This window comes from Equus caballus, chromosome 5 (genome assembly GCF_041296265.1).
Source record: "Equus caballus isolate H_3958 breed thoroughbred chromosome 5, TB-T2T, whole genome shotgun sequence".
Taxonomy (NCBI): Eukaryota; Metazoa; Chordata; class Mammalia; order Perissodactyla; family Equidae; genus Equus; species Equus caballus.
In genome coordinates, this window is record NC_091688.1 from 39,437,187 (window position 1) to 39,464,331 (window position 27,145).

The following is a 27,145-nucleotide window of genomic DNA, read 5'->3' on the forward strand; positions in this document are numbered from 1 at the left end:
GAGCTAGAGGCTGGGGTTCCATTAATTCTGTTGGGGGAGATTTTATGCTAGAAATTACTGTGTTGCAAGTCTTGGGGAACAACCTCTCCACCTTCTCTGAATTGTCATTCTTTAAACTGGTGTTGGAAGAAATACCTGCTACCTGTGATTGGAGAAGAGAAGATTATAAAATCTAGGAAGTTTAGAAGAAACAGTTATAGAACCTTTTTTTTTCTTTTTTGTTTTTTGCCTAGGATTAGGAATGAATTTATAGAGTGTCCTACCACTTTCACTCCCTTCTCACTCAGCAAAGCATCCACCCCAGACTATGTATCCCTTCCTAATGCTCAAAAAGATTTCCTATTAGACAGATCAAATTTAATCTGGGGAGGCATTTGACCATTGGGTAGCAGTTGTGCTTGAAACCTATACAACTTCAGAGACTTAGAGAAAAGCAAAAGTTGGTACAAAACCATCCCTGGTGGCATTAAGTTGGAACCACTTATTCCCAAAACTTCTGTCCTTTGATTGTCTTATTCTTGTGTGTTCTGCTCCAGGCATCTAACATTCTAGGAATCTGTCCATCTGGCTGAGCAGAGTCCATCCAGCCTAGCCAGAGGGCTCTGCCATAGCCCACAGTTTATGCCTATGGGCCTAATAGGAAAAAAAATGGTGTCAAGGAAGACAGCTTTCAGAGGGCAAAGAAAGAGTTCTATCTCATGGGGCTGAAGGAAAAACATAACCTTTTCTTAGACTTTCTTGGTTCTAAGTTCTTCTAAGATGTCCACAAGAGTTGATGTACAGCTCCCTTTCCCATAGGTATGAGAAGCACTTTCCACATGGACCAGTGGCCCAAGAAGATGTGCAACCCTGTCTGGCTCCGGGAAGCTCCAGTCCTGGGAAATCTCAGAACCCACTGACACTCACTCTGCACATATATCTGGGATGTCCGGCTCTGTTTCCAGACACGGGAAGTCACTGTCTGTGCCTTGCACCAGTAAGACCCTGAGTCTTCTCTCCATATGGTGTTGATCTGGAATTCTGGGGAGCTGCTCCACCCTGGCCCCAGGATCTGTCCATCTTTGAAGAAGCAGAACTGGAGCCGGACATCTGACCTCTGTGGTGGGAGCTGGATCTCACAGGTGAGGGTCACTGGTTCCCCCTCAGTGGGCCAGGAGGAGTTGGCTCTCAGCACAGGATGGTGAAGCAGCTCTACAGAAAGATTACAACAGTCCCCAAAGCAATGAGGCTTGGAAGTGCTCTGGAGAAAAACATAATTCATCCTCAGCACCGGCATGCAGAGCATACAAAAGCAGGCACAGAAAGAGATGCCACTTTTGATTCCCAGCATCCTTCAGCCCAAAGCACAGTTGCGCTTTCTCTGTTCCTTACAGGAATGCACCCGGAGGTTCAATGGTATTCCAGTCCACCCTTTTCTTCCTATTCTCCCTTCTACAACCTCAGAGACCCTGCTTCTGACTAACCCATTTCACAAGTAATGAAGTCTTTACCTTGGACTTGGATATTGACTCTGTTTGAAATAATAGAGCAACAACCTTTCTTAAATCCAGTACAGTGATATGCTCCATTGTCCTTCAGATCTGCTTGATGAATCTGAAAGTCGGAGGTGTTACTAAGGAATGCCAGCAATCTATCATTCTTGTATAGGGTCACATTAGTCAGTGCTACTCCTGCCTTTGCTCGGCATCTCAGAACCACGGAGTCTCCTTCAAACACATAAAGTGGAGCCTGCAGGATGAGGGTAGCTGTAGGAAACACAAGACCAGTTATTTCTTTCACCTCATTGTTTCTCCCTTCTTTTTGTTATTGTTCCAAGTAGATTTTATAGGAAAGAGGGCTGGGAAAAGCATTCTTAAAATAATTGTCATTTCTGCTTTCTGATTTTACATTGAACACATATGTCTTGAAAAAATTAGGAAAGCAGAAATGTAAATAAAAATCTCCTATTATCTCACCACCCAGATTTTGGCATATGCTTTTCCAGTTCTCTTTTCCATGTGCATGTATGTGAAACTGTGTGCATTTTTTTTTATGAAATTGGAATAATATTCATCTCTTTGATAACTTGCTTTTCCCTTACTATGCCCTGAACACTTTTCTGTCATCAATATCACTACTGAACCCAGTTTTCAATGGTCACGAAGTTTCCTTCAATGGCAGCAATGTAATTTATTTAATGAGTTTTCTTTTCTTGACCATTTAAGGTCCTGCAGTTTCGTAGGTGTATATCCATGATTGTTTCAGTAGGTAAATTCTTAAGAGGGGAATTGTCAGGTCAAAGAGGATAAGCATGCTATTTATTCATTGCTACTATACTGTTTCCTTGTTCACTAAATTAAGGAGCATTATAACTAGAGAGATACTGCTTCAAATTCAAAACAGGTGGCTTTTGGACAAAAAAGGAAATGGTTCTTCTTTTCTCCAACTCTCTCTCCCTGTACCCATCTATCTATCTATCATCTCTAAATATGAATAATCCTCATGCTGCTTATTATTTCATGTAAATGATCTATTCTTAAAACCATACATAGATCCAGGAACCATTCAAATAAATTGTTCTCAAATTTCCTTTTACTAGAGAGGCTTGTACAAAATAAAAATTCCTCAGTCCTATTCCTATAGATTCTGATTCAGTAAATATTGGGTAAGTTTTAGGTAACTATATGATTTCAAAAGTTTTTAATTCTTTCACTTTTTTCTCACCTGCAGAAAAGAGCAAGCTCACAGGGTTACTTAGGAGTGAGCCTGAGGTCTGGCAACTGTACTCCCCAGAATCATGAACCTCATGGGTGTTAGTTAGGGTTTCACTTGATATTTTTCCCCTATGGTACCAACGGTACCATGTTGCTTTCCCTGGTTGGCTGAAGTGAGGTCCATTGCAAATCAGTTTCACCTTCTCTCCTTGGGAGGTAACGGTCCATGGAGGATGGAGGGAAATCACAGATTTAGGTCCAGTTGCTGAGGAGAAAAGACAAAAAGAATCTGAGCTGAGTTGCTTGCAGTCCCCATTACTGTTGTTTGTGGGGGACAGACTGGAGGATATGACTTTAGAAAATCCCAAAGAAAACCCCCTGGGAAGGTTATTGATCACTCAAGTCTGCGTGTCAGCCAGAGCACTCACCTCCCAGGGGACAGTGATTGCTCAGGGGATGGCAATAAGCAAAATGACTTTAAGAGGGCAATAGCAGCAAGATTCACTGCCAACTGTCAATGGGAAAAAATGGCTACTTATCCTGTTATGTAACGGATCCTAGAAAAGTCACCCCTTGCCCCTGCCACTTCATCCTGTTCATAAAACCATAAGAACTTCCCAAAGAGTTATTAAAATCACAATTTTGCACTTTCTCTAAGAGGATGAACTATGTTATCTTAAGATTTTGGCACTGAGAAAAGCTTGAGAGATGAACTTGTCTAACACCTTCATTTTATCCATGATTATGCAAATGATCAGAAAAATCCCATCATAGCTAATTGTGGCAGAGCAAAGGATGAACAAGTCATCTACTGCAGTCCAGACATGACCTAGAGAAGGATGAAATTCTGCTGCAGCTGATTTTGGACAAAGAGCGAGATTTAGGAGTGTTCTTGCTATTCCTATGTCCTCAAGTATCCAAGACATTCTCTGACCGAGAAGAATGGCAATGAGAGTCAGAACTAAGAAAGTATGTGAAACAGACAATTCGTCTTCTCTCGTAATCTCCAATTTTTATGCATTTCTTCCTTTTAAGGGCTCAGTTGTTGGATGTTCTCATGCTCTCCACACATTTCCTGGAGGATTTTACTCCTGAAACTGTATAGGATGCAATATTGCTGCCATATCTCCACACTGTGATGTTTTCAGAGGAGCTTTTCTGGCTTGCTGGCTCAGGAAAATCTTATCCCAAGCCCTGCACATTTGCAGTGGAGTGGAAAATATCTTGTCTTGTTAACTGGAGTCCATTTGCAATAGGACTAAGTGTGGGGCATGGCAAACACCAGGAGCTGCTTATGCATATACCACTTCTTCCAGGGAGGTTCAGAGGGTGATCATGAAGCTATCCTGGGTAATGTCAATAGACCAGGTGACATTGTCACATCTCTACTGGTCTTCACAAAAAGAACAGGAGACATTAGGGATCCTCAGACAGCCATTATAAATGTTTCATATTTATTAGGGAGACATTTTTATCCAGAGACACTGAAGAGCAAAAGAAAGGAGAACTCACCAAACTGTCCACTGATAGGAGCTGCAAAACACAAATAAATAAATAAATAAATAAATAAATAACCAACGAGAGGTAAGCATAGAACAAGAATTCGTTGGCTTTTCAAAGGCAATGCCTATTTTTTTCTGTCCATTTATTATTTCTTCCATTAAAAACTCATTTTTAAAAATTTAATGGTCATTTATTAATTGTCTATACATATTAGGCATTGTGCTTGGACCTGTAAGATGAATGAAAAATGGTATCTGCTAGCAAGAATTTGATTGGTGGGAGAAACAGAAATATGAAGCAAAGTAATATAATTATCATACAAGGTGTAAGTGAAATAATAGAAACACACAGAAGGGCCACTGATGCCAGTGTATAGGGTGTGTGTGTGCGTGTGTGGTAAACAGGATAAGTTGATCATTAAAGGTACCTGAAGGAAGTGATGTTTGAGAAAACTGAATGAGAACATAGGAGTCAGCCAGGCAAAGATGTTTGTGTGTGGCAAGAGATTATGGGGAGGGTAATCAAGGGAGAAAGGGCACAAAAGTGAATAAATAGCATTTGTGTTCATGAGTTGGGCGTTCTGGGAAGTAGGGAGTAGTGGGGGAGATCAGATGAGAGAGTCATGCAGGGCCCAAGTCATGGATGGTAAGTAGCTCAGATTTTATTGTAAAAGCAATGGAGATCCATGGAAGGGCTTCAAGTAGGAGAGTGACAAGGTCAGAATTTGTAATTTAGGTGTATCACTCTGGCAGTGGGTAGACTTCAGTGACACCAGATGTGAAGCAGAGAAACTAGTTAGGAGGCAGAGCAAGAGATGACGGTGTTTCATTTTCTTCAGAGTGTTTATCTGAAATCTTTCTTACTTCTTTACTTTGTTCGTTTACTTTCCCCTCTCTAGAGTAGAAATTCTGTGAGCTCAGGTTCACCATGTATTCCCTAGGACCTATAACAGTGCCTGGCAAATAGGAGGCATTCCATAAATATTTATTGAATATTTACTCATTGTGTAATCATTTAATTAGAGAACTAGGTCAATAAGTAGAGATAGGTGGGTACAGGTTTCAGAATTGGGTAATGGGGAGAGAAAGGAGGCAAAATTGGCAAATTTATAAGTTGATTAGACTTTCCAGATGAGATGAGATGAGATTTGGTTAATTTATTCAACAAAAATTTTTGGAATGCCGACCATATGCCAGGAACTGGACAAGACAATGGAAATCCAGCAGTGTGTGTGTGAGAGAGAGATATTGTTCTGATCCACATGGGGCTGATGGAGGAGCAATCTAAACCTAAGTGTTTTATAGAGATCAATGGATTCTTTGCCGTTACCTAGATATCTTGGTCACAATGGATTTTGTATTGTTTTAAATGTAGTTAATATTTTTCTGAATGCATTCTATGTGGTAGACATTCGCATATATTATTTCATGTAATCTTGTCAATATCCCCATGAGATAAGTTTTATGATTGATTATCCCCATTTTACACATCAAAAATAGTTTAAGTAGACAGTAGGTGACAGAATGGAGTTTTGAGCCCATTAATTTAAACCCATCCTGTTTGACCCCAAAGCGCATGCTCCTGGCCATTAACCTGTTCTGCCTTTCTGTATTGGTGTCACACTGGAATGTACTTCCTATTTCTGAAGTATTTCATGCAGCTTCCAACTGTGGGATCCTTTTTTATTACATTGTGCTCCATTCCATCCCTGCCCCCTCCAGCTCCTAGTCCCCCTCTGTTTCATAAAGTCATTACCAGCTACCTGCATATACTTTATTAGCTGCTTGCACCATCGCTGGTAACTTTGCCTCGACAGTTATTTAACTGGGATCTTGTTACATAGCTGCTTCTTGTACATTGGTCTTGTTGGGGGCCCTTCTGTATAAGGAGCTGCCTGAGCACAGAAATACTGCCTCCCATGTCTTCCCATTATGCTCAGCACCTAGTGAAGTGCTGTGCATAAATGTTACTAAAAAATTTTTTGAGTAAATGAATAAATATTTTTTATTCTCATATTCTCCACTTTGGTGAAAACCAACCAGTTTATATGTATGAATTAATAGAGGCTTATACACACTCACAGGTACAATTAGAACAGCATGTGCTGGAAGCAAGATGGTGGAATAAGAGGTCTACACCCTGCATTCCCCCCGAAAAGAAACCAATATTTGGCAGCCATCTTCAGACAAAAGTGGGAAGATTCCAGATCCAAGTAAGAGGGTTGTGAAACCCCAGTGGAGCCCAAGACCAAGGACAGCCACTTTAAGAAGAAAGGCACATGCCCTGGTGGCAGCCTCACTGACTATAACCCCATCTGCAAACTGAAAGCTGCCCCATCCTCCTGTGGATTCAACTCTAGCCCTACTTGTCTGTGTTTCTGCCACCAGCCACTTCTGCCATGGGACCAAGGAGGAGCCATGCCTATCTATGCCCTGGTAGCATGCCCACCGACCTCAGACCTGACTGCTGTTGCTGAAGCAATCCTGTGACCTTGCTCCACTCCCACTCCACTGTGGTCCAAAGGTAGTTCTTGCTCCCCAGGGACCAACCAAGTGACCCAACAGAACTGTACTCAAAATCACACCCATCCACATCCCCAATAACACAGTTGCTAACTAAAGACCCAAGTGCAGACCCAGCAACAGCTGCAAGGCCCAGCTCCAGCCCTGCTCCATCATAATCCCGTAGGCAGCCCCATAAGTCAAAGGAAGCAGCAGAGGATGGGATTTATCTGCCAAAACCAGTCTGTAAAGACTGGAAGAGGTGCCTGCTCTTCTAAATACACAAACACCAATGCAAGGCTACACAAATCATGAAGAGTCAGGCAAACATGACAACACCAAAGGAAACTAATAGAGTGCCAGTAACTGACCCTAAAGAAATGGAGATCCATGAACTACCCAACAAAGAATTCAAAATAATTGTTTTAAAGTAGCTCAATGAACTATAAGAGAACCCAGACAACTAAATAAAATCAGGTAAACAATACATACACCAAATGGAAATTTTAAAAAAGAAATAGAAAACATAAAAAAGAACTAAACAGAAACCTTGGAACTAAAGAATACAATAACTGAACCAAAAAGTTTAACAGTGACCTTCAATAGCACAATCAGTCATGCAAGAGAAAGAATCAACAAACTCGAAGACAAGTCATTTGAAATTATCCAGTTAAAGGAACAAAAAGAAAAAAGAATGAAAAAGTGTAAGAAAGTCTATGTGACTTATGGGTACCATTAAAATAACCAGTATACACACTACTGGAGTCCCAGAAAGAGCAAACAACAAGGGCATAAAGATTATTTAAAGAAACAATGACAGAAAACTTGTCAAATCTGAGGAGGAAAATGAACACCCAGGTTCATGATTCTCAAAGTACCCCAAATAAGTTAAACATCAAAAGATAAACCAAGACATATTGTAATCAAATTCTTAAAAGTCAAACACAAAGAGAGAATTTTGAAATCAACAAGAGAAAAGTTACTCTTCATGTACCAGGGAACCCCAGTAAGACTTAGAGTGGATTTCTCAGTAGAAATATTACAGGCCAGGAAAGGGTGGGCTGATATATTCAAAATAGTGAAAGAAAAAAACTGCCAACCCCAAATACTATACCTGGCAAAGCTGTCCTTCAAAAATGAAGGGGAGATAAAGATTTTCACAAGACAAAAAAAGCTGGGGGAGTTACCGTGAGAACTGCCTTACAAAAAAACTAAAAGGAACTCTTCAAGTTGAAATGAACGGACACTGATTAGCACATGAAAACACATAAAAGTATAAAACTCACTGGTAAAGGTAAATGTGTAGTCAAATTCAAAACTCTCTAATCCTGTTTCTTAGTCCATTCAGGCTGCTATGACAAAAATGCTATAGACTGGGTAGCTTATAAACAACAGGTATTTATTTCTCACAGTTCTGGAGGCTGTAAAGTCCAAGAGCAAGGTACTAGTATATTCATATCTGGTGAGGATCCACTTCATCATAGACAGTCATCTTCTCACTGTAACCCCACATGGCAGAGTGTGTGAGAGAGCTCTCTCTGACCTCACGTATAAGGGCACTAATCTCATTCGTGATGATTCTGCCCTCATGACCTAATCACCTCTCAAAGGCCCCATCTCCTGATAGTATCACCTTAAGGGTTAGGATTTTAACATGTGAATTTTTGCGGACACAAATATTCAGACCATAGTACACTATAATGGTGGTACATAAATCATGTTTAACTCAAGCAGAGAAGTTAAAAGAAGATAAAAGTATTAAAAACAACTATAACTACAATTATTTGTTAATGTACAAACAGTATAAAAATATATAAATTGTGACATCAATAACAAAATGTGGAGGGAAGAGAAGAAAGAGGAGAGTTTTTAAATGCAATTAAAGTATAGTTCTTAGTTTTAATTTGACCCTTTAACTATAAGATTTCTCAGTAATTATAATAATCACAAAGAAAAATAAACTACAGTAGAGAGTGACATCAGCATCATGGCAGAGTGAGTTGTTCCCTTTGCTTCTCCCCTCTAAGTCACATCCAATTGGACATATTCTCATATCCAACAATGAGTTCGACATCCATTGACCAACAGAGGATTCCCTACACAGCACAACAGAATGCATAAGAAATCCAGGCATCTATACAGCTGAAGGTGGGTGGACTGGACCCTTGGAAGGTAGTGGAACTAGGGGAAAAGCCCCCTCCTTCCTGCCTTAGCAGCAATGATTAAGGGCACAGATCCCCAAGCTGGCCCAGAACTTTGCAAGGAAACAAGCGTGGCTTGCTTGAACTGTCTGGCAAGGGCAGAGAGTGCGGATCAGAGTGCTCCCTGCCTGTCTACTAGCAGATCCAGTGTGCGTACCCCTCACCCCTTCTAAAGCATTGGCCAGGTCTTTCCAACAGTGGAGATAGTATTCAAAGCTTGATTTCCTTAGCTGGGGTGGGGCACCCTAACCTGAGTTTTAAAAACACACCAGCTACCACTAGAGATCAGAAGCTGCACAGTGAGCAACCACAAAAACTTCAACCTGCTTAGCCCCTCCTCCCCCCAGCGGTAGCAGGTGGAAGCTATGATCAGATGCTTCAAAAACCACAGCAGCCTGGTGATCCAGCCCCCAGTCGCAGCATCACCAAGATCAGCTCCACCAACAGTGGGGCGCTGTGCACAGTTCTCCAAGTCCCTTGGCCCAAGCAGTAACAGCAACACCTATGAATCCAGCACCCATGATTGCAGTGCAACCAGAAACCACAGAAAAGCCAAGAACAGCAGCACAGGTGGTGCATGGGGCAGCAGCATCTGAACCCAAGGAGAGCCTGTGGAGAACAACTTGAGGAACACAAAACCAAGGTGACCACAGAAACGTTAGAAATGCTTGCAGCCTGGTGACCCTGGTAGTGACACTTGAGACTAAAGGAAAGGCATCAGCAGCCACAGAGGCATGAGCTGCACAAGGAGGGCACTGATGATGCCCCTGGCAGAGGCAGTGGAGAGAGGAATGTTTAGGCTCTCAAATATAGCCCAAAGCAGGACAGAAACAAAGTAACCAAAGCCATACCTAAATAAGAAAGGTGATTACTATCATAAAAGTGTTAGCAGAAGACCAATTCATCAAACACCTTGAAGAGCTACAGTAACATGGCAGAAGAGAAGGAGAAGGACTGCTCTCCAGAAACCAAACTTAAAAGTCACAGATTACAATCTGACCGACAGAGAGTTCATAATAGCTGTCATAAAGAAAATGAGTTACAAGAAAAGTCAGAGAGATAGTTCAATGAGGGCAGGAATAAAATTAGAGAACAGAAGGAGTACTTCATCAAGGAAATTGAAACTCTAAAAAAACCAAACAGAAATTCTGGAGATGAAGAACACAATAAGTGAGATGAAAAATAATGTAGAAAACATTAAAAATAGATGAGACTATATAAAGGAGAGAATTAGTGAGCTCAAGGATAGAAACCTAGAAATGAGTCAAGTGGAGCAGGAGAGGAAACAAAGACTTAAAACAAAATGAAGAAATTCTTTGAGCAATATCTGACTCAATTAGGAAAAATAACATAAGGATCACAGGTATCCCAAAAGGAGAAGAAAGGGATAATGGAGCAAAGAGCTTATTCAAAGAAATAATAGCTGAGAATTTCCCAATCCTGGGGAAGGAATCAGTCTTACAAATACCTGAGCCAATAAAACTCCTAATTACATCACTGTAGAAAGATCTTCTCCAAGGCATATAATAGTAAGACTGGAAAAAGTCATCGACAAAGAAAAAATATTAAGGGCAGCAAGGAAGAAGAAAGTGACCTACAAAGGAACCCCTATCAGGCTTTAGAAGATTTCTCAGCAGAAACCTTACAGGCTAGGAGAGAATGGAATGAATATTCAAAATACTGAAAGACAAAAACTTTCAGCCAAGAATACTCTATCCAGCAAAACTATCCTTCAGATATGATCAAGCAATAAAATCTTTCCCAGATAAACAAAAACTGAGAGGCTTCATCACCTCTAGACCTCCCCTACTGGATTGATTAAGGATGCTCTCATATCTGAAACAAAAAGGCAAAGGTCTACAAGGCTTTGAGCAGGGAGATAAAGAGACAGACAAAATCAGAAAATTACAGCTCTCTTTTAGAACAGGGTAGCAAACACTTAATTATAACTTAAAAGATAAAGGGAAGGAAAGTATCAAAAGTAACTATACAACACTTCGACATAGTCACAAACTCACAACACAAAACAGAAGAATTTGTGACAACAGTAACTCAGAAGGAGAAGAGGGAAGGAATGGAACCTGCTTAGGTTAATGGAGATAAGATGCTATCAGAAAACAGACTATCTCTTTTATGAGAGCTTTTATAAAAATCTCACAGTAACCACTAGACAAAAAAAATCAGAGCAGAACCACAATTCCTAAAAAAAGAGAAAACCTCCACAGAAACCCACCATAAGGAAATACAGTGGAAGAGAAACAAAGGAAATATAGAACAATCAAAATAAGAGGTAAAATGGCAGTATTAAGCCCTTATATATCAATAATCACTCTATATGTAAATAGATTGGATTCTTCAATCAAAAGACAGAGAATAGCTGGATGGATTAGGAAACAAAATCCAACAATATGCTGCCACCAGGAAACATATCTCAGCTCTAAAGACAGACATAGGCTCAGAGTGAAGGGATGGAAGATGATCCTCCAAGCAAACAAATGGCAAACATAAGAAAGCAGATGTTGCCATATTTATATCAGACAAAGCATAATTCAAGATAAAAAAGACAATAAGAGACAAAGAGGGGCAGTATGTAATGATAAAAGGGACTTGCCACCAAGAGAACATAACACTTTTAAATATATGTGCACCTAACACAGGAGCATCATGGTATATAAAGAAACTATTAAAAGACCTAAAGGGAGAAATTAAAAGAAATGTAATAATAGTAGGGGACCTCAATACCCCACTTACATCAATGGATAGATCATCCAGACAGAAAGTCAACAAGGAAATAGTGGATTTAAATGAAACACTAGATCAGATGGACTTAATAGATATAGAGAGAGCATTCTATCCAAAAACAGCAGAATACACATGCTTCTCAAGTGTGCATGGGACATTCTTAAAGATAGAATATATGTTGGGAAACAGGGCAAGCCTCAATAAATTTAAGAAGATTAAAATCATACCAAGCATCTTTTCCAACCACAATGCTATGAAACTAGGAATCAACTACAAGAAAAAGGCTGGGAAAGTCATAAATATGTGGAGACTAAACAATATTCTACTGAACACCCATTGGATCAATGACAAAATCAAAGGAGAAATTCAAAAATACCTGGAGACAAATGAAAATGAAAATACAGCATACCGACTCTTCTGGGATGCAGCAAAAGCAGTTATAAGAGGGAAACTCATAACAATACAGGCCCACCTCAACAAACAAGAAAATATCAAATAGGTAATCTTAAACTATATCTAAAAGAACTAGACAAGGAAGAACAAGTGAAGTCCAAAGTGAGCAGAAGGAGGGAAACAATAAAAATTAGAGCAGAAATAAATGAAATAGAGACTGAAAAAAAAAAAAAAAACAACAGTAGCGTGATCAATGAAACTAGAGCTGGTTCTTTGAGAAGACTGACAAACCGTTAGCCAGACTCACAAAGGAAAACAGAGAGAAGCTCAAATAAATAAAATTAGAAACAAAAGAGGAGAAATTACAATGGATACCACAGAAATACCAAGGACTATAAGAATACTATAAAAAACTATATGCCCACAAATTTGATATTCTAGAAGAAGTAGGTAAATTCTTAGACTCAAACAACGTCCCAAAAAGAAAGAGAAAATCTGCGTATATCAATCACAAGTAAAGAGATTGAAACAGTAATCAAAAACCTCCCCCAAAACAAAGGTCCTGGACCAGATGGCTTCTCTGGAGAATTCTACCAAACATTCAAAGAAGATTTAATACCTATCCTTCTCAAACTATTCTAAAAAATTGAAGAAGATGGACTGCTTCCTAACTCATTCTAGGAGGCAAACATTACCCTGATGACAAAACCAGCAGAGACAGCACAAAGAAGGAAAACTATGGGCCAGTATCGCTGAAGAACATAGATGATAAAATCCTCAACAAAATATTGGTGAACCGAATACAGCAATACATTTAAAGGGTCATGCACCATGATCAATGATTTATACAACGGACACAGGGATGGTTCAACATGTGCAAATCAATCAATGTAATACACCACATTAACCAAATGAGGAATAAAAATCACATGATCATCTCAATAGCTGCAGAGAAAGCATTTGACAAGCTCTAACATCAATTTATGATAAGAACTCTCAATAAAATGGGTATAGAAGGAAAGTCCCTCAACATAATAAAGGACATATGTGACAAATCCATAGCTAACATCATACTAAATGGTGAAAAACTAGAAGTCATCCATCTCAGCACAGGAACAAGACAAGTGTGCCCACTCTTGCCGCTCATATTCAGCATGGTACTGGAGGTTTTGGCCAGACCAATTAGGCAAGAAAAAGAAACAATAGGGATTCAAATAGGAGAGGAAGAATTAAAACTGTCAGTATTTGCAAATGACAGAACTCTCTATATAGAAAACCCTACAGAATCCAGCAGAAAGCTATTAGAAATAGTCAACAACTACAGCAACGTTGTAGGGTACAAAATCAACTTATAAAAATTAGTTGTATTTCTATACACTAATAATGAACTAGCAGAAAGAGAAGTCAAGTATACAGTCCCATTTACAGTTGCAACAAGAAGAATAAAATATCTAGGAATAAATTTAACCAAAAAGGTGAAAGACCTATACACTGAAAACTATAAGACATTATTGAAAGAAATTGGCGGCCGGCCCTGTGGCCAAGTGGTTAAGTTTGTGCGTTCCACTTCAGCAGCCCAGGGTTTCACTGGTTCGGATCCTAGCACTGCTCATCAAGGCATGCTGAAGTGGTGTCCTACATAGCAGAACCTGAAGGACCTACAACTAGAATATACAACTTTGTACAGGGTGGTTTTGGGGAGAAAAAGGGTAAAGAAAAGGAAGATTGGCAACAGATGTTAGCTCAGGTGCCAATCTATAAAAAAAAAAAAAAAAAAGAAATTGAAGAAGATGTAAATAACTGGAGCATATTTCATTCTCATGGATTGGAAGCATAAACACAGTTAACATGTCCATATTACCTGAAGCAACCTACTGATTAAATGCAACCCCAATCAGAACACCAATAACATTCTTCATGGAAATAGAACAAAGAATCCTAAAATTTATATGGAACAACAAAGATTTTGAATAGCCAAAGCAACCCTGAGAAAAAGAACAAAGCTGGAGACATCACAATCCTAGACTTTGAGATATACAATAGAAGCAATAGTAATCAAAACTGTGGTACTGGAATAAAAACAGACACATAGAACAATGGAACAGAATCGAAAGCCCAGAAATAAACCTACACATCTATGTCCAGTCAATCTTCAACAAAGGAGCCAAGAAGATCCAATGGAGAAAGGAAAATTTCTTCAATAATTGGTGTTGGGAAAACTGGACAGCCACATGCAAAAGAATGAAAATAGACCATTATCTTGCACCATACACAAAAATTAACTCAAAATGGATTAGACTTGAATGTATGACGTGAAACCATAAAACACCTGGAAGAAAATATAGGCAGTATACTCTTTGACATTGACCTTTGCAGCATTGTTTCAAATACCATGTCTACTCAAGCAAGGGAAAGTAAAGAAAAAATTAACAAATGGGGCTATATCAGACTATGAACTAAATGGGAAACCATGAACTAAATGGGAAGACAGTCTACCAACTGGGAGAAAACATTTGCAAATCATGTGTACAACAAGGGGTTAATTTCCAAAAGATGTAAAAAACACATACTACTCAACAACAAAAAAATGAACAACCCTATCCACAAATGAGCAGAGGATATGAACAGGCTTTTTCCAAAGGAGATATACAGGTGGCCAACAGGCACATGAAAATATGTTTAACATCTGTAATTCTTAGGGAAATGCAAAACAAAACTGCAATGAGATATCACCTTACACCTGTCAGAATGGCTATAATTAACAAGACAAGAAATGACAAGTGTTGGAGAGAATGTGGAGAAAAGGGAAACCTCATACACTGCTAGTGGAAGTGCAAACTGGTTCAGCCACTTTGGAAAACAGCATTGGAATTTCACAAAAAAATTAAAAATAGAAATACTATATGATCCAGCTATCCCACTATTGGTTATTATTGGATATTTATCCAAAGAACTGGAAATCAACAAGTCAGTAAGATGTATGCACCCCTATGATCATCACAGCATTCTTTACAATAGGCAAGACATAGAAGCAACCCAAGTGTCCATCAATGGATGAGTGGATAAAGAAGATGTGGTGTATATATATATACAATGGAATAGTGCTCAGCCATAAAAAGGACAAAATTGTGCCTTTTGTGACAAGATGGATGGACCTTGATATTATGCTGAGCAAATAAGTCAGACTGAGAAAGACAAATACCATATGATTTCACTCATATGTGGAAGATAAAACAAACAATCAAACACACAAATAAGGAGAATACATTAATGATTACCAGAAGAGAAGGGGGTATGGGGAGGGTGTATCTTAAGAGAAACAAATATGGAAACATAGTATACTAAAATGTATGAAATATAGCAAAAGTAACACTAAGAGGAAAGTTAATAGCAAGAAATGCCTACATTAAGAACAAAAGAAAGCTTTCAAATAAACAACCAAATTTTATGTCTCAAAGATTTAGAAAAAGAAGGCCAAAAGTAGCAGAACGAAGGAAATCATAAAGATTAGAGCAGAAATAATCAAATAGAGAATTAAAAAACAATAGAAAAGATCAATAAAACTAAGACTGGTTTTATGAAAAGATAAACAAAATTGTCAACCCTTTATCTAGACTAAGAAAAAAAGAAGGCTCAAATAAAATCAGAAATAAAAGAGGAGACATTGTAACTGATACCACAGAAATATGAACAACCAAGGAGATTGCTATGAACTTCGTAGGCCAACAAATTGAATAACCTAGAAGAAATCAATAAATTTCTAGAAGCATACAACCTACCAAGTCTGAATCATGAATAAATAGAAAATCTGAACAGGACAATAACAAGTAAGAAGATTGAATTATTAAAAGAAAAATCTCCCCAAAAGAAAAGCCCAGGACCAGATGGCTTTCCTGCTGAATTCTACCAAATATTTAAAGAAGAATTAACTCCAATCATTCTCAGAAACTTCCAAAAAAAAAATTAAGAGGAGAGATTACTTCCAAACACACTTTATGAAGTTAGCTAAACAAGTACACTACAAGAAAACAACACTACAGACCAATATCCCTCATGAGCATAGATACAAAAACCCTGAAACAAAATACTGGCAAACTGAATTCAACAATATATTAAACACATCATACACCACGATCAAGTGGGATTTATCCCTGGCATGCAAGTAGATCCAACATATGCAAGTCAATAAATGTCATACACCACCTTAACAGCATGAAGGATAAAAATCATACAATCTTCTCGATAGGTGCATAAAAAGCATTTGACAAAATTCAACATGATTTCATGATAAAAACTCTCAACAAATTAGGTATAGAAGCAAATTATCTTAACACACTAAAGGCTATATATGGCAAGCTCGCAAATAACATCATACTCAGTGGTGAAAAGCTGAAAGTGTATCCTTTGAGATCAGCAACTCCCTGGTTTTTAGCTGGAGGTTGCCCTCAGTTCCTCACCATGTGGGCCTCTCCACAGGCCAGCTGACAACATGGCAGATGGTTTCATCGGCTGGAGGGAGAGAGACAGTGCGAGCAAGATGGGTCACCTTGCATCGCTAAGTGACATCCCATCACCTTTGCTGTATCCTGTTCCTTAGAAGCAAGTCATCAGGTACAGACCACACTCCAGGGGAGGTGGTTACAAAGGGTGTAAACATGAGGAGGGAGGGCTCTTTGGACCCACTTTGGAAGCTGCCTCCTACAGATATGCGCTTTATATGTGTCAGAAAATACGCTGATGCTTTTGATTCTTGAGCTCATTTAATTCACACTATCATTTTGAGGCAGGTAGGGAAACTGCTGGTTAGCAAGTTAAGTAACCTGTTCAAGGTTACACTCCACTGGAACCAGGACTTGATTCCAGAATTGCTTCAAATTCATCGTACTAGGCTGCCCTCCAGGAATCAAGGGAGTGTATTGGATGGATTTCATTTAAAAAGAGGTCCTGTGGTTCTCTCTTTTATCCTTGATCAAAAAACACTCACTTTCCTGTTTCCAATGCCCTGGTGTCCGCACCACTGGATCAAGATTTCTGGAGCACATGGTTCTGCACTTCAGGATTCTGGAGCCTACATTCCTCTGAAGGGGATCCAAGGAGGTTCTGTGTTGTTTCATGTGATCAAGGAGCCAGGAACAGATCAGGAAGAGATCTTGTGGGGCTTTGGGCCTGAGTTAAAATGGAGAGCCATGCTCAAAGTCCATAGTGGGATAGAAGAGGCTCCACCCTGGATCTGCCTCGAGGACAAGTATGAGCAGAGGGTCTATGTGCCCAACATGACATCCCTGAGAATTGAGACTTGACCCATAAGGACAGTGGGCAGTAACGGGCTGTAGCCAGCTTAACTGGAGGGGTGGAATCTATCCATATTTTTCACCTCACTATCTATGGTACATGACACCCCCTCACCTCAATCTCATGGCTACTGTCGTCTTTTGTGCCTAAGAGTGTCACGTGGGCCCTATTTTGCAGGACTCCTTCCAGATACCAGCCATCAGGCTCTATTTTCCCTCTTGAAATTAGGATAAGTGGGTTCAGCACAAATGGAGAGCAGAGCTGAGACTCATACCAGGAATAAAATCACTTCAGTGTTTTGGGAGAGGAAAATAGAACTTTAGGGGAAATGGAATGTTTGCCATAACACCTATTGTTATTTAGAGGATTAAGTTGATTTATTTTGTGTATTAGTTTTCTATTGCTGCTATAACAAATTACAGCAGTACCCCATTATCCACGGGGAACATGTTCCAAGACCACCAGTGGGTGCCTGAAACCATGGATAGTTTTGAATCCTTTATATACTTTGTTTTTTCCTATGCATACACACCTATGATAAAGTTTCATTTATAAATTAGGCACAGTAAGAGTTTAAAAACCATAACTAATAATAAAATAGAGCAATTATAACAATATACTATAATAAAAGTTACCATAGATTTTAGCAACCTTGGCATATGGGTTTTTTTAATTTCTTATTAAGTCAAAAACTTTCACCTTTCACCTACAGGAAGCACTTTTTGGCTTCTATTTGGCATATCCAAATTGCCAGCATCACAACTCTTGTTCTTTGAGGCCATTATTAAGTAAAATAAGGGTTGGTTGAACACAACAACTGCAATAATGCAATAATCATCTGATAACTGAGATGTCTACCAAGCGACTAATGGGCGGGTAGCCTATAAGTGTGGATAAACTGGACAAAAGGACGATTCACATGCTGGACAGGATGAAGTGGGATGAAGCGAGATTCCAACACACTACTCAGAGCAGTGGGCAATTTAAAACATGAACTGTTAACATCTGGAATTTTCCATTTAACATTTTTGGGCTGCAGTTGACCTTGAGTAAATGAAGCCAGGGAGAGTGAAATCTCAGGTGAGGGGAGACTACTGTACTACAAACTCAGTGGCTTAAATTGACACAAATTTATCTTACCGTACTGTACGTAGGTCAGGAGTCAGAGACGTGTCTCACTGACCTAAAGTCAAGGTGTCGGCAGGGCTGTGTTCCTTTCTTGAGGAGCCAGGAGAGAAATATTTTCTTGCCTTTTCCATCTTCTAGTGGCTGCCTACGTTCCTAGCTAGTGACCACCTCCCTCTATCTTCAAAACCAGCAGTGGTGGGATGAGTCCTCCTCACTTTGCATCCCTCTGAACTCCTCTCTTTCTTCTTTCACTTTTAAGGACCATGATTACATTGGTCCCATCAAGATAATCCAGAAAAATCTCACTATTTTAATGTCAACTGGTTAGCAACCTTAATTCTTTCTATTACCTTAATTCCCGTTGGCCATTAACTTAAGATATTCACAGGTTCTGAGGGTTAGGATGTGGACATCTTTAGGGGGGAACTATTCTGCCTACCACAATTCAGAAATCTTGTATAGTCCATCCTCCTTGTCTCCTGTGCTCTTCCTGAGCTTCAGCCCGAGGCCAGCCTCACTCACAAAATCCAGCCCTAAGAGCCTCCATAGATATACGGGAAAGTCTAGCCTGCCACACTTCTTAAGAACCTCATTTAGTGACTCTTTCTTTCCTTACAGTTTCTCTGCATAGAGAAATACCCTGCTGTGTAGACAGTGGCTTTGAAAGCTTTAGGACCCCATGGGATTTCTATGACTAGCTTGTAAATTCCCCACTCCACTTCCTCTGTGTACCATAAGTCTAGTGGCATGCTCTAACCACACGTGGGGTTGTCATTCCCAGTCACTACAACTGCATCTCCCACAAATGTCTCTACTTTGGGGCCTTCCTCTGGACTCCCAGAGCTGGCCAGATGTCCTTCCTCCCCATGTGTTGTGTAGTACCAGGCATCATCTCAGCAGGTGAAGCAGGAAGAGGTCCCTGAATCAGGACAAGTCCTTCATTCCCAACTTCCAGAACAAGTCCTTCATTCCAAACTTCTTCTCCTTGAGGAGAAACCCAATTTCTAAAAGTAATGGGCCTTGGGTAGGTGGACCGCAGGCTTTATTTTCTTGTGGGAGATTTTTAAGACTTGCTCAGTCTAGTGTAATCACATAAGGTTTAACTCAGTGGCTCCCTTCCTTCTTGTCTCTTTCTATGTATTTAGCTTTGGGCAAATTCTATTTTGTCTACAAAATGTCTCACCTTCTGTACAAGGAGGAAACCAGAGCTTCAGTGAGATAATGGATTATAATGTTTGTAATGTAATTGTAATGTTCTCCACTCACATAAGGCTCCATTCTCTTGACCGTCCTACCCCAGAACCTGTACCCCTTCCCAAGATCCTGGTCTGGTCACTGTCCATCACACCCAGGTGGAGTAACATCACCCTGGAGTGCAGGGCTGTGGCAGTCACAGAGCACCTGAACATGATCTGGGAGAGCTTGGACTTTAGAGTCAGCAAGACTTAAGCTCCACTTAAGTTGAAGTCCAGGTCCTCCATTTTCTGGCTGTGTGGACTTGAGCTGTTATCTAACCTCTCTTCCTTTCTCATCTGTGAAATGGAAATATTAACAGTGCTTACCTCACAGAACTATTGTGGGGATTTAAGAAGATAAAAGCTTTCAGCACAGTGGTCGATAATTGTTCCATAAATATGTTCCTTCACATTATGATGACGATTATTCTTGACCAAGCCCACCTGGCATCAGAACCAGACATTCCCAGGTCCCAGAGTAGTGCCCTTTCCTCTCCCCCAGCTGTCCCCTCAGGGTCTCCAACTGGGTACAGTGATGGGCTTGTGGGGGCCTGGAATTGGCCACCCCAAGATATGTCTCTTTGGCATGATGATTATTTGAGGCTGGTTACTTTGCAGACAGGAAAGCAACTGAAAAGTAGAATTTACTTACCCTTTGTAAGACACTTACATTGTAAAGGAAATCTCCATCTGTAAAGATATCTCCCTCTCTACCAGGAAGACGCGGGGATGACCTCATCTCTAGAAACTCTTAATCAATGGGGAAGGCAAGGATTTAAATCTGCATTTGTTTATTGTGCTTGTCTGGTAACCTCCTGTAACTGACTTCCTCCACCCCCAACATCCTCCTTTGTCTTTAGCTGGAGATGATATTTAAGTGGGGACTTCAGCCATTTTGACGAGTTGCTCAGCTTGCCTGACTTCTCCCATGTATACATGTTATAAAGCTTTGTTTAATTTTCTCCTGCTATCATGTCTCACATGAATTTAATTCATCCTCTGGCCAGATGAACCCACATTGGGTAGAGGAAATGTCTTCCTCCCCTACAGGCTCCAGGGAGTCAGACACCCATGGGTGTGATCCCACAGATGGTTGTAGGGAGTCAAAGTCTACCCAGGGCCTTCTTGTTTTCCAAAGCCCTCAGACTGAATGGAAGTTTATTGCTGTGTCCAGAGCAGCTGACTTCCATGGCCACTGTCAACTCCCATGTTGCCAGGTACCCAAGGACATCTGTGCTGCCAGGGAGAATGGTAAAGATGGAGGAAAGACAGGCTACATGTTATCTCAAGCTTGAGTTGAGAAAATTTATATTGTTAACTCAATTTGATGTGGGCATTTTCCCCTTTCTTTAGTAAGTTGCTTTGTAATTGTAAGAGTATAATGTGTTCATAAAAAACTACTATATAGATTATGGAATTGATCCAAGTAAAAGTTCAAAGAGTGCCTCCTCCCAGAGGTAAGCACTGTTATTAACATGTATCCCTCCAGACCTTTCTCTATGTAACCACAAATACCATAAACTCTGTAAACACAGGGCATCTGTTTGTAAATTCATTCTGAAACTGAGAACTAAGGAGTTAAAAAATCCTCCCTAGAGCCAAAATGTTGAGATAAGCTTTGCTGACTGCAGCTGTGCATATTCAACATGGCCAACTGTTGTTCAAAGCTAACCAGGTCTTCCTGTCCCTCCTTAGCATATGAGTGAGCTGTCTTTCCCAGGAAGTCAAGGTCCAGACATCAAGATTCAGCCTCCCAGGGCCAAACACAGACTTAAGATGAAAACTGATCAGAAAAGTCCAGACAGTGCATGGAAAAGAAATTCAGTCTTCAAAGCCAAATGTAGGCTGGTGGGAAGACACCAATGAGCAAGGCCACGTGCACCACATCCTGCCTAAAACCCCAGATAAAAAACCCTCTCTTTTTCCATTTGAGGAGGTGGACCTGAGTTCTAACTCCAACCCCTCGTCTGTCTGCCTTTCAATAATAATAAACCCTCTTTCCTTGCCACAAGCCTGATTTTTCTGTTTTGGGCACTACTGTGCAATGAGTAAACGAACCTATGTTTGTGTTCGGTAACAATTCCAACATTTGTGATGACTTATATGGGTGTGGTCTCTTACTCTTCCTTTGAACCAGTTCCAATAGGCTACTGGTTCTCTCATTAATTAATGAGTGAAATCAAGGTATTTTTTAACACCTCAGTCAATCACGGCATTCCGAGGTAATCGCATGGTGAAATACGCAGTTTTGGGTACAGCGATAGACACTAACCATAAACGCTCTATTTAACCTGGTCCTCAAAGGAACACCCCGGTTCCAATGGGGAAATGTGCAGATGGTTGTACTGAGAAACAGCATTTCAGTTTCCAGTGTGGCACCTTCCTAAGGGATTTTCACCAGCAATTCTGACCATACAACGTTTGTCTATTCCCCCCGGCATTGGTAAGAGGGGGTCAGTGCTGGGGAACAGATAGAAAGAAATTGGTATTTCTTGCTCAACAGACAGAAACTGAGAAGCTCTAGCCGAGGTTCTCAGTTAACTGCTTCTGAGTAGCACTGCTGTAGCATGCTTTCCTGAGCAGGGTTTGCAGATGTAGTCCCACACACTGGGGGAAGAAGATGATGTCCTTCCAGGTGGCCTTGAGACTCCTCTCAGGAGCAGAGAGAGAGAAAACAGAGGGCCAGGCTGGATCCCAAAGAAGAGGCTTGAAGAGGAGGATTCCCTCTCTCCTTGGAGGGCTGAGGAAGTGACCACAGGGACTGCCAGGGGTCTTCTCTTTGAAGGTGCTCTAAACAGGTTTACCAGCTGGCAATCCCTCTTAGGCCACAGGAATGGGACAAGACAAGATGAAGAGACAGAGGGAGACCTTGAAGTAGCCACAGGAGAGTCCTGTTTGGGTGGATGCATAAATCTCAGCGTGTCATAGCTGGGAGGGGACTTAGAGGGAATTTGAACAGGCCCCTCCTTTCACAGGGCGGGAGGCCCCTTGATGGATGACCTTGTCCTGGATCACACAGGGCAGAGCCAGACCTGGAACCTGGGTCTCCTCTCTTCCCACCCAGAGCTTCTCTCCTGCAGGAGCTGCCCCTCAGCTCTCCCACCCTTTCCCTGTCCTCCCCAGGGCTCCTCTCTCCCAGGACTTTGATCACCAGGATCTCAGCAGGTCTTGTAGTCTCATCCTCCAACTTCCCTCTCCAGGGAAAGGGGAAGCCAGTACTTACAGGGGTTAGCAGAGCAGGGACTTCTTGCTAGGGAAGGGTTAAACAGAAGCCCAGTCAGACTCCCCAATTTCTAGAAAGGGGGGGACCCAGAGAGAGAGGAGGCTCGGCTCTCAGGCTTCAGGGGATGATCTGCCCCAGAAGCTGGATGGGGAGCACCAGCTGTGAGGAAGATGGAAGAAGACTTAGAAAGAGAAGGAAAGCAGCAAGAGCTCTGGGGTCCACAAAAGATCGAATCCTGAAGAAGAAAATAAAGCCATGGGAAGGCATGATAGTCAGAAAGACAGAGTTAAAATTCAATCAAATGATATAAAATTTAACACTCAAAAATCATCATAAATGTCCATTTTTGTGACACTTCCTGTTTTTCTTCCTCTCTTTTCCTCCCTACTTCCTTCCCTCCCTCCCTTTCTCTCTCTTTTCTATATAATTTTACAACCCCAGGGGCAATGGAGAAAACCCTATATAATTTAATATATTTCTCCATTTGAATAAAACTGAAGAAGTGGAGAAAGCCTACATTTTACTGTTGACGCTAGGTTACATAGTTAAAGGGGTCTAATGCAAAGCTCACTGTTAATTCAAGACATCCTGTGCACAGATGCCCTCTAATCCACTATATTTCATATAATTCCCTGCAACTTCATTTAGCAGATGGAATATTAGGACAAAACACAACAGTGAAAGCTTTCACAGCTTTCATCTGAATTCCTACTTCACTAGTTGTTATTTTGTTCCCATTAGTTCTAACAAGAGATTTTCACATATTGAGGTATATGAAGTAACTATTTTTGTTCAAAACTGATTCAGCTTGAACTAAAGAAACCTGACTTGTGGCCTATTAAACATACATTGTATTTCTGCTTTAAACATTAAATTAGGGAATGCAATCTCAAGATAAGAATGCATACTTCCCCTCCTATGCCCTATTGTTAATGCCCAGATTAGTCCCTTTCCTGACCTCAGGGTCAAGTTGACCTGCTAATTTGCAACTAAATGCCTCTTTGAAATTTTGATGAAAATGTATCCTGGGTGTGTTTAATATGTATGTTCTTTGTTCTAAAAAGATACAAGACTGTAATGAAAACGATCCTTCTCTGGAATGCTTTCTAAGGCCTTGGTGGGATATAATCCTCACTCTGGCTCAAGTATAACTCATCTTATTTCTTTTATCTATAGAATGGCTATTGGTTATTTTGCATTGACATTTCTTGGCATAGTGAGGCAAGATTTCTGAGAAACCCACTGGTGACCACCTGGAATACACTTTGAGCTGTTGCTTGGTACCACTATGGCCCATTGAGCTCTTCTGGCTTCACTACACAGTTCAGATGGCCCTTGTAAGTTTTCCTGAAGCCTGGACATCTTTATTTAAGCTGCAGGTCCTGACTCCTAATTGAGCTGTTTCAAGTCTTAAGACAAGGCATCTTAAGGGACTGCTGGTACATTTCCTAGGTAAGAGGAATCTATGGGGAATTCCCTAGGCAAGAGAAACCTAGGAGGAATTTCCTAAGTCAGGGGAGCCTAGGGGGAACTTTGGAATGAACAGAGCAGGCTGGCCTGTTTAATTTGACTTTAAATTGGAAGAAATTTTCTCTATAAAGTCTGAACAAATTGTTTAATAGGTCCTTAGAAGTTGTTCAGACTTTGTAGTAAAACCATACTAAAAGAAAATAGAAAGTTACACTTCTAAAAGCTGACCAGCTCCCAAAAGGCAGCCTCCCCTGGAATTCTGACTGACTTCATGTACAATACATTTGGTGGAGTAGATAGTTGCAAGTGCTTAACAAAATGGAGACAACTGTAAATGGTTGGATCCTTGGATCAAGATAACCTGGGATAATTTAAAATTACAGTAGCCACTTTGGGGCTCCTTTGAGCCTCCAAAACTTGTACTTTGGCCATTAGATGGAATGTTCCAATTAAGTAAGATCACTTAAGAAGTGCATTTATTAAGTCATGGCTTTAAGGGCATCCTCATAACCTACCTTCAAACGAGGACACGATATGAGCCTCTCTCAGGGTTAATAAGACCCTGAGAGATTTTTCTGGGAAACTACTACCTTTAAATAGTTAAGGGGAGACTAAGATTAAAAATTAGTGGAATTGTTTAATGCAGCCAGGTATAGTTACTGTTTGTCCCAGCGAAAACTGACAAGATATTTGAAAGGATTTAGTAACTCATGATCAGAAATTTGGCCAAGTTAGAAGCTGATCTTCAAAGCCTGATAGGAGTTTTTAGGCCTTCCTGCCTAAATTAAGATAAAATTAAGCACCCAGAGGAAAAAAAGCAAATTAAGGAAAATGTAATTGTGTGTGTGTGTCAGTCTTTTGATAAGTAAGTAACCTCCTCTGTTTTTCTCAAAGAAACTTGTGACCTCTCTGGGATCTATTATCTAGACTATCCTAGATTCCTAAATCTGGAGAACAAAAGGGGGATTGGGGAGGGAGAATCTTTTGGAGATACAGACTGCTACAAAAACACCCTTACCCAAAGATCTAAGGAAAATTTTTTAAATGAACGCTATAAAATCTTTGTTGCATCAGTCTGTGTGTTTGTGTGTGTCTCTCTATATATGTTATATATGTGATATTTTTCTACCTCTGGGTGGCATAATTTCTAAAGAAGCTCTATTTAATTGGTTTAAAGTAAGTGCTTACATTAGTTATCTCTAAATTTAATAGAAACTAACCAAAATATCTCTCAAGTTAATATAATATGAAATAAGCTTTGGTAAACAAAAGCTTGTTTAAATAGGCATGTCCCCTGAGTCATCAGTGTTCGAATGATGCAGACTCGCATCTCAGGTTTATTAGTCAAATAAGCTCATGTACCATAATTTGTCAGCAAAATAGTGTAGAATGAAACTCAAAATGGATCAAAGACCTAAAGATTAGGCCTGAAACAATAAGTCTTCTAGAAGAGAATATAGGCAGTACACTCTTTGACATCAGTTTCAAAAGAATCTTTTCAGACACCATAACCCCTCAGACGAGGGAAACAATAGAAAGAATAAACAAATGGGACTTCATCAGACTAAAGAGCTTCTTCAAGGCAAGGGAAGACAGGATTGAAACAAAAAAACAGCCCACTAATTGGGAAAAAATATTTACAAGTTATTTATCCGACAAAGGGTTAATCTCCATAATACATAAAGAACTCACACAGCTCAACAACAAAAAATCAAACAACCCAATCAAAAAATGGGCAGGGGACATGAACAGACATTTCTCCAGAGAAGATATACGGATGGCCAATAGACACATGAAACGATGCTCATCCTCACTAATCATCAGGGAAATGCAAATCAAAACTACACTAAGATATCACCTTACACCTGTTAGAATCACAAAAATATCCAAAACCAAGAGTGACAAATGTTGGAGAGGCTGTGAAGAAAAAGGAACCCTCATACACTGTTGGTGGGAATGCAAACTGATGCAACCACTATGGAAAACAGTACGGAGATTTCTCAAAAAGTTAAAACTAGAAATACCTTATGACCCAGCCATCCCACTACTGGGTATCTATCCTAAGAACCTGAAATCAGCAATTCCAAAAATCCCATGCACCCCTGTGTTCATGGCAGCATTATTCACAACAGCCAAGACATGGAAGCTACCTAAGTGCCCAGCAACTGAAGATTGGATAAAAAAGATAGGGTATATGTATACAATGGAATACTACTCAGCCATAAAAAAAGGGCAAAGTCATCCCTTTCACAACAACATGGATAGACCTTGATGGTATTATGTTGAGTGAAATAAGCCAGACAGAGAATGACAAACTCTGTATGACTCCACTCATAGGTAGTAGTTAACATATAGACAAAGAGAACTGATTGGTGGTTACCAGGGGAAAGGGGGGGGGGGGGCACTAAGGGTGAAGTGGTGTACCTACAACATGACTAATAATAATGTACAACTGTAATTTCACAAGGTTGTTAACTATCAAAATCTTAATAAAAAGTAGTGTAGAATGATAGCCGATTTTGTCTAATGTCTCATAAACTTTTTGTAGGCAATCTAAATATAATTATTGGAAACAAGTAAACCAAATGGATGAGAAAAGATAAAAGTTTTGGGGTGAAATTTTAACAATAATTATGTGCTATGGTGTATGTACTTAAAATAACTTCAAAACATTTTGATGACTTGAAACCTTAGAGTTTTGTTAAATTAGCTTAAATGATAGAAATTTATTGAGTATCTTGGTCATTTCCATATGAGATAAAAT

The 27,145-nt window shown here is 40.1% G+C and overlaps 1 protein-coding gene across 5 annotated transcripts in view; it reads right to left on the reverse strand.

Annotated features, from left to right (window-relative positions):
- LOC100147077 (Fc receptor-like protein 5) overlaps positions 1-27,145 on the reverse strand; it is a 58,731-nt gene that overhangs the window by 25,041 nt on the left and 6,545 nt on the right. For 4 of the 5 annotated variants that reach the window (XR_011438677.1, XM_070267001.1, XM_070267003.1 and 1 more), the window contains 4 exons: positions 4,206-4,226; positions 2,704-2,958; positions 1,491-1,745; positions 907-1,191 (listed from right to left, as the gene is read on the reverse strand). Coding sequence is in view for 4 of the 5 variants with exons in the window: in XM_070267001.1 (XP_070123102.1) it covers positions 907-1,191; positions 1,491-1,745; positions 2,704-2,958; positions 4,206-4,226 (816 nt within the window). In the remaining variant the exon portion in view is untranslated. The remainder of the gene's footprint in view (positions 1-906; positions 1,192-1,490; positions 1,746-2,703; positions 2,959-4,205; positions 4,227-27,145) is intronic. The other variant, XM_070267004.1, reaches the window with a different exon arrangement.